Consider the following 17,158-nt stretch of genomic DNA (forward strand, 5'->3'; position numbering starts at 1 on the left):
TTATGCTTAAAATGCCAATATTTGCTAATTTCTATTCTCTTGATATTTTGTTTCTTTATTAAGATGTCATTTTGCTGTTTATTAGTCTTAGTTTGCTGAAATTTCTCTAGAACAAACTACCCTACAGTCAGATGAATCTTGTGGTTCCTTGAAAATGCTTTCACAACTATAAAAGGTGCTTCTTTCCTTATACAACAACTATGGGTTTACTAATGCCGCTTTCACAAATTGAATTGATGGATGGTGACAATTTAGCAATTAATTTATTGTATGGCAAATCCTTGGCTGTAGTAATTCTGAAATTTGGCTTATCATCTTAATTCCATCAAGCAAAACCACATTTTATATGTCTGTTAGCGAATGTTGTACGTGACTTTTAAAGTTTTATAATGACTTTGAATAATTTTTTTTTTCTTTAGTTAACCTAAAGTCGAACTTACTTCTTAGGACCAGAACACTTTGTGTCGACCATAAGTGGCTCTCAGGAATGATTATATTCGAATTCTGTCAGGAATGATTATAGTGAATCGACTTCCCAGCTGACATGATGGTATCCTTATCAGTGTCACTTGTCCAATTCATATTGTTGAACTAAGGTGCCATGGTTTTGAATATAGAAGTACAAAGTAATGGTTGTAACCTCAAAATGAAACATCATGCCAAATTCCTCTTAAATATCTAAAAAGGCTCCTTTAGATCTTCCCTGTAGACATATCAACTCTAATGTGGCATGGTTTTGAGTATAGAAGTACAAAGTAATGGTTGTAACCTCAAAATGAAACATCTTGCCAAATTCCATCTAAATATCTAAGAAGGATCCTTTAAATTTTCCCTGTAGGCATATCATCTCAACATTTCAATTACTGTGCTTGAAATGTCACAAATTTCCTGGCTGACTTCCTTGGTGTTGCTCTGCTTGTTATTCCCATCTCAGGTATGATGGAGTTATTTGTAGACTGTAACAGTACGTTTTTTTATTATACTAATAATATTAAAACCTAAAGAGCTGTATGAGCCGTGCCTCAAACTCTTTTCTTCACCCTCCTTTCTTTCAGTGAGTTTACATTTTTGTAAATAGTAAAAATGTAATGACCTAAGGCAATTTTGCCCTTAAGGTTTTCAACAGAATTTTTTCACCTATTTAACAATGAAATAATCAATTCATTCAAGACTAACAATACTAGTGCATGAATAAGCAATTATGGTCTTTAAATCCACAATGAATAAGACTGATCATTCATCAACAAGTACAATGTTACACCAAGTACTGTATTCAATCAGCAGCGATTTTTGATGGTTGACCATCAATTCCAGCACTACATCAAATGTAACTGAGTAGTATCAATTGTAATTTACCCTAGCCTTTACAACAATGACCTGAACTATCTGTACTGATCTGCAACCTAGAAGACAATTACGATAAATTTTGTTACTTTCCTGAAGAGAGGGCTGCAGCTAGTACTTGCTTCAAGGTGCTCCGAAACTCCTCAGAAAGAGGCCCCTGCTATGTGACAAGGTTCGTCGAACTTTAACCTTAAGGTTTGAATTTTGATGAACCTCAAAAATGTTTTGAAGTTCGACGAACCTCTTCGAACCTCATAGCCATTGACCAAGTCCATAGATCAAAACTCATAACTTCATGTCACAACTCAAGCTTGTAATTTATCCTTGCAGTTTCCAAGTTTGTGATAGCATATTTTATGTTTATTGATGTTGATTTGTTACTATTTTATCCTCTAATTCATTTTAAATTAATATATGTGTCTATATGTAGAGGAGCCTAATAGCGAACCTCATCCAAACCTCATCAGAAAATTCGAACTCAAACCGAACCTAATCATTGTCGAACCTGAACCCGACCCGAACCATGTGACATTGGGCCCCTGAACTGTCTCAGAACCAAAAATACCTCAGAAAACCCTACCGAGCTCTGTTCAGATGGGCCGAGTGGCCCCAGAAAGGATCTGGCTGCCTCAGAAAGTGGCTGAGTAGCCTCAGCAGAGGCCAAGCTGTCTTAGAAGGTGGTCTCAGAAGAATCCATGAATCCTGCCTCAGAGAATTGTCAGTTCCTGCCACAGGAAGCTGAACTGCCTCAGAAATCTTTTGGGTTTGTCACAGATAAAATAACCCAGCCACAGAGAAACCGCAGTGCCTCAGGGAGGCTGAATTTCCTCAGAAAAGCGCTGAGCTTCTGTTTCAGGGAGGCGGAAGTGCCTCAGTCTGCCCACCGATAACAACTAGGAGGATTTCCCTAATTCTGCCACAGAACAAACTGCCTGACCAGAGAAAAATGCACCTAAAAGCATCTTAGGTTTGTCTTGAACAGCTTCAGCGAGTTTGAGTCTTCCAGATAGATAAATTCCTGTTTTAACTTTTTCCAGAACATAACAGAAGCTAAAAAATGTTTGCTAACTAGGGTGGAATCTTTCACCACTGAAATTATGAGGGAAAAAGGGGTCTTAAAACCCTCAGAGCTACAGCTCAGAAAATCAGATGTATTTTTGATCCAAATTGATGATGCCAATTTGATTTCAACTCTTCTCTATTTATAGATTTCTCCATGGGCTACCAAATGTGAGCAGTTGTGAGTGCAACCCCCAAATTTGGGTGTTTTTGCCCCAGCCAACCCAACTACAGCCCATTGTTGCCCTAACATTGGAAAAATTGGTTTTTTACCTATGTTGAACTGGTTTTGGGGATGGGGGAATGATGGGGACAAGGGGACGAGTCCCTAGAACGGCTAGAGCGCACCCCAAAATTTTCAAGGGACGGAGGGTTGGGGATGGAAATATATATATATATATATATATATATATATATATATGCAGAATTCAATATTAACATTTGTAGTTGTTTCAAGCTAATATTATGCACAACCCTTACACTCGCCAATTAAAATCTCAAACAATTTGAAAAGGGGTTGAGTGACATTCCATTGTTGGCTACTAGACACGAGCTTTAGCTTTAGGAAACTTAAGTGTAACTACTTTACATTTGTAATAAGGTCAATGAACAATCTGTCGAGGAGAACTGTCTTTATATTAGTTTTTTTCCCCATATTTTTTGTTAATGATGACTATGTTAAACACAAGAGGCATTCCGTTTTCAATAGGAATTTGAAAACTTTATAGCTGTGTTGGAAACCACTATAAAATAATTTGGTTTTCTAATGATATTAAATTCATGTCTCAAGATTTGGAAGGGGATTGAATAGGAATTTATTTAAACATTTACTACTCAATCCAATTCACAACTATCTAATTGTTTTTAGAATGCTTGGGGTTGGGATGATGGAAGCACTGAACTTGAATGAGTACTCGAAGCCAGTGTTGATAATGTCGGCATCGGCAAAATATCGACGAGGGTCCAAAAAACATCTTCTCGACATTATCGGCAAAAATATCGGCAAGCATAAAAAATGCATAATATATTCGTTTTTTTCAAAATTTTAAACATAGAAAGCAATAACAATATGAAATAAACACATTGGCACATAAATATGAAGAAAGCAATGATATATATGATGTAAAATGAAAATGATACATCAAAGGCAATACCAAATCTTGTTGATCCCCTGATAATTGTCCAATCAAGGACTCAAATGTGGAGAACCAATACAAAATAACAGCACATATATAAAAGTATCTCATCATCATGAGTTTTATGTAGAAAAAAAAATAAAACTAGCAGCTATCTATTTGAAATCAGCACCCTCTCCCCCTTTTACGGGAAAACATGATGGGCTGTTTGCCAGGCCTGCCCCTAGCAGTAGAAGGCCCTGTCCCTGCACCTAATGTCAAATAATGAGTGCTAGGTATGGAGCTGTGCTCTCCTATATCTATAGCAGATGGTGTTGATGTTGATGCTTCCACTGTCTCCTCCTCCTCCTCTTGCTGCTCCTGTTCTAATGGATCGTCTTGCTCTAACCATGAAGGTGACTCCTCCAAGATGGGCACCTCAGACTCACCCTCCACTGAGACAATACATCAATATTGCCTAAGGAAATGGCATTTGGATCCATTGGTGCAGAGGCCCCTGAACTGTCTTAGAAACAAAAATACCTCAGAAAACCCTATTGAGCTTTGTTCAGATGGGCCGAGTGGCCTCAGAAAGGATCTAGTTGCCTTAGGGAGTGGCTGAATAGCCTCAACAGAGGCCAAGCTGTTTTAGAAGGTGGTTTAAGAAGAATCCATGAATCTTGCCTCAGAGAATTGTCAGTTCCTACCACAGGAAGCTGAACTGCGTCAAAAATCTTTTGGGTTTATCATAGAGAAAATAACCCAGCCACAGAGAAACCGCAGTGCCTCAGGGAGCATGAATTTCCTCAGAAAAGGGTTGAGCTTATGTTTTAGGGAGGCGAAAGTGCCTCAGTTTACCCACCTATAACAACTAGGAGGATTTCCCTAATTCTGCCACAGAACAAACTGCCTAACCAGAGAAGAATGCGCCTAAAACCACCTTAGGTTTGTCTTGAACAACTTCAACGAGTTTGAGTCTCCTAGATAGATAAATTTTTGTTTTTCCAGAACAGAACAGAAGCTAAGTAAGGTTTACTAACTAGGGTGGAATCTTTCACCACTGAAATTAGTAGGGAAAAAGGGGTCTTAAAACCCTCAGAGCTACAACTCAGAAAATCAGATGTATTTTTTATCCAAATTGATGATGCCAATTTGATATTAACTCTTCCCTATTTATAGATTTCTCCATGGGCTCCCAAATGTGAGCGGTTGTGAGTGCAACCCCCAAACTTGGGTGTTTTTGGCCCAGCCAACCTAACTACAGCCCATTGTTGCCCTAACATTGGAAAAATAGGGTTTTTACCTATGTTGAACTAGTTTTGGGGACGAGTCCCTGGAACGGCTAGAGCGCACCCCAAAATTTTCAAGGGACGAGTGGTTGGGGACAGAAATATATATATGCAGAATTCAATATTAACATTTGTAGTTGTTTCAAGCTAATATTATGCACAACCCTTACACTTGCCAATTAAAATCTCAAACAATTTGAAAAGGGGTTGAGTGACATTCCATTATTGGCCACTAGACATGACCTTTAGCGTTAGGAAACTTAAGTGTAACTGCTTTACATTTGTAATAAGGTCCATGAACAATCTATCAAGGAGAAATGTCTTTATATTAGTTTTTTTTCCTCATATTTTTTGTTAATGATGACTATGTTAAACACAAGAGGCATTCCCTTTTCAATAGGTTTTGCAAACATTTATAGCTGTGTTGAAAACCACTATAAAATAATTTGGTTTTCTAATAATATTAAATTCATGTCTCAAGATTTGGAAGGGGATTGAATAGGAATTTACTTAAACATTTAGTACTCAATCCAATTCACAACTATCTAATTGTTTTCATAATGCTTGGGGTTGGGATGATGGAAGCATTGAACTTCAATGAGTACTCGAAACCAGTGTTGATAATATCGGTATCAACAAAATATCGGCGAGGTCCAAAAAACGTCTTATCGACAATATCGGCGAAAATATCGACAAATATTGCTAAGCATAAAAAATGCATAATATATTCATTTTTTTCAAAATTTGAAGCATATAAAGCAATAACAACATGAAATAAACACATTGGCACATAAATATGAAGAAAGCAGTGATATATATGATGTAAAATAAAAATGATACATCAAAGGCGATACCAAATCCCGTTGATCCCTAGTAGTTGTCCAATCAAGGACTCAAATGTGGAGAACCAATACAAAATAACATCACATATATAAAAGTATCTCATCATCATGAGTTATATGTAGTAAAGTAAATAAAACTAACAACTATCTATATGAAATCAATGCCCTCTCCCCCTTTACGGGAAAACATGATGGGTTGTTTTCCAAGGCCGCCCCTAGCAGTAGAAGGCCCTGCCCATACACCTAATGATAGATAATGAGTGCTAGGTATGAAGTTGTGCTCTCCTATATCTATAGCATATGGTGTTGATGTTGATGTTCCAACTGTCTCCTCCTCCTCTTCCAAGTGCTCCTCCTCCTCGTGAGCTCCTCCCCCTCCTCCTCCTCTTGTTGCCCCTGTTCTAATGGATCATTTGGCTCTAACTATGAAGGTGACTCCTCCAGGATGGGCACTTCAAATTCCACCCTCCATTGAGATAATACATCAATATTGTCTAAGGAAATGGCATCTGGATCCATTGGTGCTTCTATTTGCTTAACTCGAAGTCGGATATTGTAATGCACATACACTAAATCATTGAGGCGTAAGAACTCCAACCTGTAAGCGTGTCAAAAAAACTAATGAGTGTTGAGTGTTGAGTCCTTGACACTTGAGGGTCATAAATTAAAAATTAAAAATTACAATAAATGTAATTGCTCAGCTGAAGGTTGAAGCTCAAAGTTATACTTTTTTTTCAAATACAATCCAATTGCATTCACACCCTGAAGAGCTACATGTTTGACTCAATATTCTTATGGCCAATTTCTGCAAATTTGGTGCCCTTGCACCATAGCTTCGGCACCAAATATCTATAACAAAATAAAGAATTAAAAAAGTCAAAAACTTAAAACATAATTAAACTTTCAAATAAAAGTTACATAATTGAATTTTAAAAATCTAGAACTATAAATAAGTAAATTGTAAATTGAAAATTCTAATGAGTGATGTCTTGTTATTTATGTGGCATGAAGAGACCAACACAATCCCGGTAAAATCGTATCTCGCGATTGATTTTGCTACGAAGCTCAGGATCAGGTACCATCCTTTGAATACAGGAATGGAGCCCTTCCATCACCTCGCCATCAAAATCAAAGGCACATTTGTATGAAAATGCGAGGTTGAGGAAGAGTGTTGCTGCATGAATGGGTCGATGAAGCATCCTTGTCCATCGACTATCAATCACATCCCATAACATCATTTGCCTATCAAGCCCAGCGGAACCCATGTCTGCATAATAAGAACGAATGGCCTCCTTGGCCCTATCCATGGCCCCATACAAATAAGCCATTGCAGGCTTGTCCCCATCTACCAATCTTAGAACCTTTACTATAGGTTCACTAACTAAGCACACTTCTTCTACTCCTTGCTAAAATGTGTCAGTGTACACCATTTTTGCAATGGATCTCTTGTCCTGACTCTTGCTGTATCTACAATCACGCTACTCATGAGAAACAAACATTTGCTTAGACTGAAATTGGCATCGAAGCAAAGATTGAAGAGTAATAAAGTTGGTGGCAAAACGTGTTATTGTAGGATGCCGCAACTCCTTGTTTCTAGTGTATCTCTTCATGAGGCTAAGAACAAAAGCATGGTTATAAATAAGCTTGGGGACGCTCCTAGCCATATCAATCACCTCCTTGATGAAGGAGAGTTTCCTCGTATCCTCAAGCAACAAATCGATACACTATGCTGCACACGGAGTCCAAAACAATGTGCGGTGCCTCTCCATAAGCATCTTGTCAATAGACACATAATTAGCTGCATCATCTGTTATGACTTGCACCACATTTTGCACACCAATCTCCTGGATGAACCCATCTAACAACTCACATATCATTGCTGCATCTTTTATATGTGCTGATGCATCCATTGATTTAATAAACATGGTACCTTTAGGACAATGTACCAAGAAATTTAGAAGGGTCCTACCCTTCCTATTTGTCCAACCATCAGACATCATTGTGCATCCAGACACTTCCCATGTCTGTTTCAACTACACCAATCTAGAGTTTATGTCTTGCTTTTTTGCTTGAAGGATTGGCCTCTGCAAATCCTCATATGTAGTACTTTTGTACCCTGGGCCCACAACAACAATAACATCACACATTGGCTGCCAAAATGGATTGGTTTTGGTGATGTTGAAAGGTAAGTCGCTCCAAAAAAGACACTTCCCCATAACTCTATCTGCTTCTTGCTTCTCCCTTTTTTTAACAATTGATCTTATGGAAGGTTGTGTTCCATGTCCTTCTCGTGGAGCAAAAAATGATGACCTCGCACTCCCAATAACATTAGCACTACCCGTAGCAGATGACACTGTGGAGCCCCTCCCACTACCCTCAACCTCAAAATCAGAAGAAGATATCCTAAAAGATCTACCTGCACGTTCAACCTTGTTTCTTTCTGCCTCTTCCTTCTTTCTGTCTTTTTCATCAATTGCTTCAAGAGCTTTTTGTATAAGCTTCGTATTAGAAACTGTACAAAGCTCAACATCATGTTCAGGGAATCTAGCGAGATGGTATTTCAATCACGTAACCCTTCCTGTCATCTTGGTCCCACACAATTTGCATGATAGATATGCTTGATTTGTCCCACCATCAAGTTCCCCATACTCCCAAAATGGGTCCAAGGCTTTTGGCATATTTGTAGTGAGCTAATTCAAACCTGGGGCACCAAAAAAACAAAAAATTGGCATTAATGATTAAAGTTTAAACACCATACACAAAAAATAATAAGTAACAACCACTTCATTTAAAAAAATATTTTTTTTGCTACATTATTTGCAATTTGAATTCATGAAAAATGGCAATAAGAGGGTGCATAAGAAAGTTTAAAAAAGAAATGGAGTTTGCTCCTCCAAATATGGAGAAAATCCTTGCATATTGGCTCATGGGCATGAAAATCATAGCAAATGGAAAAAAAAGAAGCAAATTGTTGGTAGGCAAAGAGGCAAGCAAGCATAACCCTAAATCTATGAAAAAAATCATTAACATAGGGTTTTTTAAGAACATACCTGTTAATGGAAGAAATGAAGTTTGTTTCATTGTTCTTCAATCTTTGATCCACAAAAAATTCTTAGTTGGTGGTGATAATGGTTGTTTGATCCTCAATCCCTCCTTTGACAACCACCACAAAGCTCTTCCAACACTTAGAAACCGAAATGAGGAAAAAAAAGAGAAATTTCCCTTTTGTAGCCGCGGCCCAGCCTGCCCGGAGATATTTCCTATCGTCGCGCGATTTTTTCCCGAGATATCGGTGATTTCTTGGAAATATCGTGATAATTTCGGGAGAGGAAATATCACAATATTTCCGAAAATCGCCGATATCTCGGCAATATTATCATCACTGCTCGAAACCCACATACAATATGTAAAAGCTGAGATGATCTTAAGAAAGAACAAGAAAAATAACCACAAGGATCATCCTTTTAAAACGTTGTATTTTCTATTTTCTTGACATGGAGGGTGCTTTTTGTAATTTTACCATTGAAAATCCAATATCTAAATCACTAGAAATCCAAAATGAAACCCATCATACAAAACCCATGTTTTGAGCTGCAACTTGTACAAAATATTTAGATTCAATGCATTCCAAAAAAATGAATGGGAAAAGTGATCATATTGTTCAATCATCAATGTCCATGATTGTGAAAATTGAAGCTCTGTGCTTGGATTATCTCTAAAACCTTCCCAAAACATCCCTGAAATATGCCGAGAAAACCCTTGAAATCTTCCAAAAACATCCCTGAAATCTGCTTGGAATGTCTTGGGGATGACTAGCAAGTCCCCAAGTCCCCATTGGATTCCCCAACAGTTTGGGGATGTTTCCTAAGGGTCCCAAAGTTCCCGGAATGCAGGGGACGCAGGGTATGTGAGTATTTTTGGGGGGGATGGGTCCCCGTGCAACATAAGTTTTTACCCCTTTATCGAGACTATAGCCTACAGGATCAGATAGGCTATTTTGTCCTTCCGTAGGCAATCAATTCATAGGGAACATTACAAAAAAAGGGCTGTTGGATTCATCTTGAGTTCTTTTCATTTCTTCTTCTTCTGTTGCTTCTGTTCTGCTTCCTTTTCCAACCCAGCAAAAGCTGCAGTCTTTTCTAACCTGTAGTCTGATGTCCACAACTCAATCTTGTGGAGTGCAACCTATCCTCGTGGAACTTCCTGGAACTAGCAACTTATCCTTGTGGAATTGTCTTGATCGAGTTGCCTATATTTGGGGCTTCAGGAAAGTCTTTGTTAACCACAATCATGAAGTTTAACCTTTCCCCATACAGTTAAACCCACAGCAAATTCATTTGTAACAAGAACGTACAAAGGGCATGTCTAGAACCATACTTTTAGGAAGTTGATTATAGTAGTAAATTGTAAAGAATGGATAGATTTTCCAATTCTGTTGTCACACACTGTGATCTTCCACAGGAAAATCAACCAATGTGGTTAGCCTCTTGCACTGCAGTGCTCATTACCTGTTTCTCCTAGAAGAAAAATGTTGTATTTAGCGTAAAATTAATGATGCATATGGTAAGGACTTGTACAATGTTTGATCCAGTGTTGTCAGATTCTCATTGGACTTCCGAGACTTGCTGAATCTCCACAGATTCTTATTGGACTTCCGAGACTTGCTGAATCTCCAGTGAAAAGAGCAACTCTTAGGGACTCTTCTATCGTACTCCCCACACTTGCCAGACTCACCTGAAACTTACCAGACCATATTTTGAGTATTTTCTTTTTGCCGAGTCTGAAAAGAGTCTGCCAAGTCTTAAAAGAGTCTGTCTGACAACATTAGTTTGATCTAACACCTTAATTTCTGTTAGCTGTCTATTTCAGCAAATTGCAATCAATGTTCTTATTTTCCAATGCAAGTAGTCTTAATACACCTGTGATTCATCTATGTCAAAGATGTACCATATTGGTGCACTGAAAGTTTTTAACAACTCTAGAAACTTTTTGGGAACTGGGGAGATGTGGTAAATGACTCTCAATTGTAATCTGTTTGATTTTGAATCATTGCCATGTGGTTTAGTTTGGACTTTGTTCTTCAATCTTGCTGTGACATTTGGATGTGATTTCCATATATGAACCTTTGTGGTAATATTAAAGTTTCAGATTTGTTTGTAATGATCTATACTTGTGAATTTTACCATGTTAGCTAGGGGAATAGAGTGTGCTGCAGTTTTTAACATTAGTTTCTTCTATTCTAATGATGAACCTTAACAGATGATTACAAAAGCTTCTGCGGATGGTTCACTTTTTACTAGAGATTGGGACACGGAACCTTTGATTCTGCTACCTAGTTCAGTCACGGGAGCAAGCATAGAGTATTCTATTCTCTTCCCTTCATTTGTTAAATGTGTCATGATTTTATTTTCTCATGTACATTAATTTATATGTTCTTTCTGAAAAGACTCTCTTCTGACCTTTGATTCTGCTACCTAGTTCTCTCACGGGAGAAAGCATAGAGTATTCTATTATTTTCCCTTCATTTGTTTAATATGTCATAATTTTACCTTAATTTTACACGAAATAAGTTATCTGTTTTTTCTGAATAGGTTCTCTTCTCTTCTCTGGCCTTTACTGATATGATGTTTTGTGCACACCAGTATTTTTGCTGTGTTTCAAGTTCTCTAGTGCCATCGAAAATGTCTAATTTGGATAATAATCCAACGGAAATGATGAGTTGTGAACTGACATGTTTTTTATTTTTATTTTTATTTTTTTTTTGCTTCTTTATTTTGTTATTCTCTTAGGTAATTATAATTCACATCTGTCTAAATTTTGATCCAGTTGGTAAAGATATTTTGTCCTAAATAACCTATTTTAGCAGTGGGCAATTTGCACGCTAATTTACTTGCCCTGTTTTGAGGCTAGGGGTTTAATAAATGCTGTACTGGAGAGCCAGTTATGGCAATTGGTGATTATGTCATGAATGCAGACAAGTTGCATATCTGCATAAACAATGTTTACCATGTCGTATCCATCAATCTTTGTACAAAAGTTATTGACATGTTTGGAAAGGGGATGTTTATATTGTAGGATACACCCTTTTCAAGTCCCAGATTATATATATTTGAAGCATACTTACTCTAATTGCCTTATGTGATTTCAAGTATATTACTAGTATTCTAAATTGGAGGTACTATACTTCGATTGTAACAAAAATATGCTATAGACGGGCATAAACATGCCAATAGCAGCCCATCTTTTAAAAGGAAAAGAAAAAGAAAAGAATTTGATTGCTGCCCAAAAAGTCTGAGCTAAGAAGAACACATGAAATAAAAAGAATAAGTGAATATATAAATAAAATACTGAAATAGAGTGCTCGAAGAAGATCAAGCACTGAAGGACTACAACAAATAGTTGGATATTGTGAAAGAATTGCTGCAAGAATGTTTATTTCTTACAGAGACTCACCATTGTCATATAAAATCACTTCTGTTATAACTTATAAATGGTATAAGTTGAGGAGACACAAGAACACTGCTATAAACATGGATTTTATTTATTTGTCATGTTTTCTTTGGATCTTAAGAACACATGAAATAAATTGTAAATAAGTAAATAATAAATACATAAGTAGAATGATTGAGCAAGATCAAGCACTGAAAAGCTCAAATACTACAAGATGTGTTAATTTTGACCTACAACTTCTGGCGATCCTGAAAGAGTTGCTGCAAGACTGTTGATGTCTTACAGGGAGTCACCATTATTATAAGAGACCATTTCTGTAAAAACTGGCATAAGGTCTGAGGAGACACGAGTGCTGCTATAAATATAAAATATTTTCCTTTGAAGAGGAAACAGCTGCCATTTAGTGGTCGCATCTTTTCTTTTAAGGGGTCATCATACGCTGTTGAACTTCTCATCATAGAGGCATTTCAATATAAGACGTGGCAATATAGGTGCAATTGAGCAAAAATCAACCATCAGTGTAACAATGAGCAAAGAAGATCACTGCCAGAAAAAAGAGTCCTAATTTTCAAAAGGGAGTTGCTTTAATTGCACTGATTTATTTTTTGTGCCACCATTTAATTTGTCATTTGTCAAGTTCACTCTTGTTAGAAGGAAAAGATCTACGAAACAGAAATGTTCCCCCTGCTTATCTATGCCTAGAAACAGTGGAAAGTATTCCAAAAATGTATGTGCTGTTTCCCAAAAGGTAATACTCCTGAAATGTTTCTGGGGCATTTCTTCTCCTGGAAATGCTGCAAATGTTTCCCAAGTAAAAGTGCAATAAAAAAATATTTGAGTTGTGTCTCAAAATGGTAACTCTCCTGAAACATTTCCTTCCCACTAAACATGGGAAACAATAATTTCCATTATGAAAAAAATCAAACCATAACCTGTGAGACTCCTAACAAGCGTAATACAGAAAAAAACAAGAAAATCTAAAAAACAGACAAACAAACTTCACAAAGAAAAGGTTAAATTCAAGGTTAGAGGAAATAGGGTTTGGATCTCTCTTAATTATTTGTGCCACTGCTTTCCTTTGAGAGGTGCAGGGATTCTGCGTTAATTGCACTTGCTTAAATATTTGTGCCACCACTTAATATGTCATTGGTGAAGATCACCCTTATTAGAAGGAAAATATCTCTGAAACAGAAATGCCCCTACCCACCAGGCCTTTCTGTACCTAGAAACAGTAGAAAGCATCCCAAAAATGTATGTGCTGCTTCCCAAAATGGCAATACCTTCTGAAATGCTTCTGTTCGTTGGAGATAATGGTCATATTTAAACCTTAGGATTTGGATGAATAATAAGTGCTCATTACTGAAGTGATGTAATAATGGGACATTCAATGAAGTGGTTGAGGAAGTGGTTAATAGAAAGGTAGTTGGGAGCTATGTAATGTACTCTTCTTATCTCCTGCTATCTAATGAGATATTGCATCTAATGAATGAATGATTCTATTCTTTCTCATTATTATTTGTATTTCTGTCCACTCGTGTTTGTAAAATCTCACATCTGGGACATTTCTTGCCCAGGAAATGCTGGAAGTGGAAATGTTTTCCAATAATAAATGCGACCCAAAATATTTTTCAGGCGTTTCTTAAAACTGTAACTCTCCTGAAACATTCCCTTCCCAGAAAATGCTGGAAACAATATTTTCCAATATGAAAAAAGTCAACCCAAAACTCGTGAGACTCATAATATGTGTGATACGGAAAAAAACATGAAAAAAACATGCAAGTAAACTTCACAAAACAAAAATACTAAATTCAAGTTATAAGAAAAATGGTTTTGCCCTCTTTATTAACACAGGCTAACAAAAATACTAAATTCAAGTTATAAGAAAAATGGTTTTGCCCTCTTTATTAACACAGGCTATATTTGTAAGCATCTTAGAGAGTGCAGGAAGCTTTGAAACTTGCTAGTGTGTTTCAGATATGCAGAACTTTCATTTCAGAGTTGGGTTTTTGATCTATTTCAACTCTTGGGGAAGATGTTTTACACATTTTTCTGCATATTTTCATTTTCTTTCCTTTCCCATTTGATAACCCACAGAAGAAACTTTAAACCCCTGTGAAAATGTTTTATTCTTTGTATTTTACAGATGTATGTATGTCTTATACATTGTTTCCCCATTTCCCAAAGCAAAGAAAAAATTTCTAAATTGAAGATGCTTGAGGTGGCTTACCACCTATATTTCAGGAGGGTTGTACATGCGATCTTTGGTATCCCTCCGGCTATGTTTTTTTTCTTTGCACTATGGCTTGCTGTTCCTAATCTTTAAAGAATTGGGATGTTGGTTGAGGTTGTTAGTGGCCTGGGATGAAAAATGGCTTGTGTGGTGGATTCTCATGGCTTGGTTTTTCTTCATAGTGAGATATCTTGGTTGATGGAGCTTCAGGATTTATGCTTATAATGCTTCAGTTGATGATTATGAGATGCTCCTTGGCACTGTGGTATATCTATGGTAGATGTTGTTATGGTTCACCTCAAATTCCTTTTATTATGACTTTGTTTTATGGTGGGGTGCATTGGGTATATTCACTTCTATTACCATTATACCCTCATTGGCAATATGGATATGATTTGTTGTTGCATCCCATCTCCTGTATCCATCCATTAACTCTTTTAGTATCAATTCCATTACTATGAGTCTCCTCCATTATTTTGAACTTTCCCACCTTTATCTCATGTGTCCACATCATAATATTTTCATAAGGATAACCATATGCTTCATTTTATCCATGGACTGTGGACTTACTTTATAATGGCTCCTATGATAGTTTATCAAACCATTTTACCTTAGCCACTTTATCTCTAAGAGGGGATGCTCTCACCTTATAAATTCATGACATACCATGGGGGTCTCTAATTAAAAGTTATATGAAAGCATACTCTTTTCCCACATGCATAAAAGGAGGGCACATTTCTTAAGGGAGTAGTATTATTATGTGTGGATCAAAAGAAACATCACTTGTGAATCTGTGGGGTTACATTAAGCTGTCTATTGCAGCTGTGGGTTATTTTATTGAACTGCCACCTTTACCCATACGATAGCATGAGGTAACAATTTGATGGAGCTAGCCATGGGATGGATTACATATTTTATCAGTAATCTGCCCCCATACTACGAATCAGCCAATGAACATAAGATAATTGTTGGTAACTGAGAGGGGGGTGAATTAGTATTTCCCTTTAATTAGTTAATTTTAATTTCACAGGGCATTAATTATCATTAGCATCATATAAACATAAACAGTCATCAACATCATTCAACAATGCACAAAAATAAAGATAGTACACTAGAGATTTTTGGGTGGAAATTTTTTTAGGTGTAAACTCTTCCGGGAGAAAAACCACCGAACACTTCTTATTATTTGTTTTCAATAATTCACATCAATAGGAAGCTCCAACTTCCAAGATTTTCAGCATCAATTGAAGGAGGCTTCAACCTCTTGGTTTATAGACTCTAACCTGAAGGACACGTTTACCAACTCCAACTAGAAGGACGCTCCAATGCCTTGGTTTACAAGGTCCAACCTGAAGGAAGCTCCAACTCCCTGATTTACTAGCTTCGACTAGAAGGATGCTGCAACACCCTGCACAGGCTCGGACATGCCCTAGCTCCACCCTGCAACCCTGAAGTGTTCTCAGGCTCCAACTTGAAGGAGATTCTACTCTTCTGCCTTGCACCACCTTGTCACCCTGCTGAACAAGCTACGACTTATCTTGAGGGCTCCGACTTTTAATTCATCACAGTGGACCATGTTTCACAATTTTCAGACTGAATGCACCTGTGGTCAACAACAAAACATCATTTCTGAATCAAATTCATTGTATCTTTTCTGCTCATCAACATGACAAATCATAGCAATGTATCTCAGACAAGTCCACAGCCATACCACCATTGCTTAAGCAACATCAATCTATAGTAGTATCATCAAACCCTGGCTCTGCCATATACTGGCAGCAAACATGCACTCAATGGTTCTGACCAGCAGAATTATGCTTTCACTGTTGTTTCAAACCCTAGCCACAACAACAAATCTGCTCAACACATCTTGTGATGCATACGTCAACAGTGTTTCCAATGGCAGAATACAAACCCTAGCAATCTGAGATGAAATCATTGCATTTAGTCTAATCCTAATAATCAGATATCTGCAGTACAAGTCCTTAGATACCATCTTTTCTGCTCATCAACATGACAAATCATGGCAATGTACCTCAGACAAGTCCACAGCCATACCACCATTGCTTAAGCAACATCAATCTATAGTAATATCATCAAACCCTGGCTCTGCCATATACTGGCAGCAAACAGGCACTCAATGGTTCTGACCAGCAGAATTATGCTTTTACTGTTGTTTCAAACCCTGGCCGCAACAACAAATCTGCTCAACACATCTTGTGATGCACACGTCAACAGTGTTTCCAATGTCAGAATACAAACCCTAGCAATCTGAGATGAAATCATTGCATGTAGTCCTAATAATCAGATATCTGCAGTACAAGTCCTTAGATAACATCAGTTCTTACCAACAAACTCTCTCACATACACAACCTATAGTTCTCATCAAGCAAACAACAACATTACATAAGTAAACCTTGATATACTTAACTTCTGCTATATTTCCATTGTCATTGTGCTGAAATCAACGATCCTTGCACTCAAAATAGTTGCAAAGAACAAACAGCAGCTTCACATTCATCATGGGCACACTGACTTCAATCCAACGTACTATATCAGAGGACAAACAGCATCATCAGTAATATAATACCTGCAATTCAAGCCCTAACAGCAATCTTATCATCATATGCATGTTCAGAACATCCTGGCAGCTTACCATAGACTCTATAACAGCTACAATTGAAACAATACTCTGTCCAATGCACAACATGTGAAGGTCTGCACAATACTCTGTTAAGCAATTGGCTACTCAAGACTTCTCTGTATGTACATTTGTCAGCATCAAAACATGTTTAACGTATTCAACTCAATTATTACCTTTCTCTGACA

The 17,158-nt window shown here is 37.2% G+C and overlaps 1 protein-coding gene across 2 annotated transcripts in view; it reads left to right on the forward strand.

Annotated features, from left to right (window-relative positions):
* SAC3A (SAC3/GANP/Nin1/mts3/eIF-3 p25 family) overlaps window positions 1–17,158 on the forward strand; it is a 93,790-nt gene that overhangs the window by 20,617 nt on the left and 56,015 nt on the right. For both annotated transcript variants that reach the window (XM_089437810.1, XM_089437809.1), the window contains exon 5: window positions 10,909–11,009. In XM_089437810.1, the coding sequence (XP_089293936.1) occupies window positions 10,909–11,009 (101 nt within the window). The remainder of the gene's footprint in view (window positions 1–10,908; window positions 11,010–17,158) is intronic.

The sequence above is a fragment of the Pinus tabuliformis genome, chromosome 9 (genome assembly GCF_031772625.1).
Source record: "Pinus tabuliformis cultivar Carrire ecotype Pingquan chromosome 9, CPIR1, whole genome shotgun sequence".
NCBI classification, from domain to species: domain Eukaryota; kingdom Viridiplantae; phylum Streptophyta; class Pinopsida; order Pinales; family Pinaceae; genus Pinus; species Pinus tabuliformis.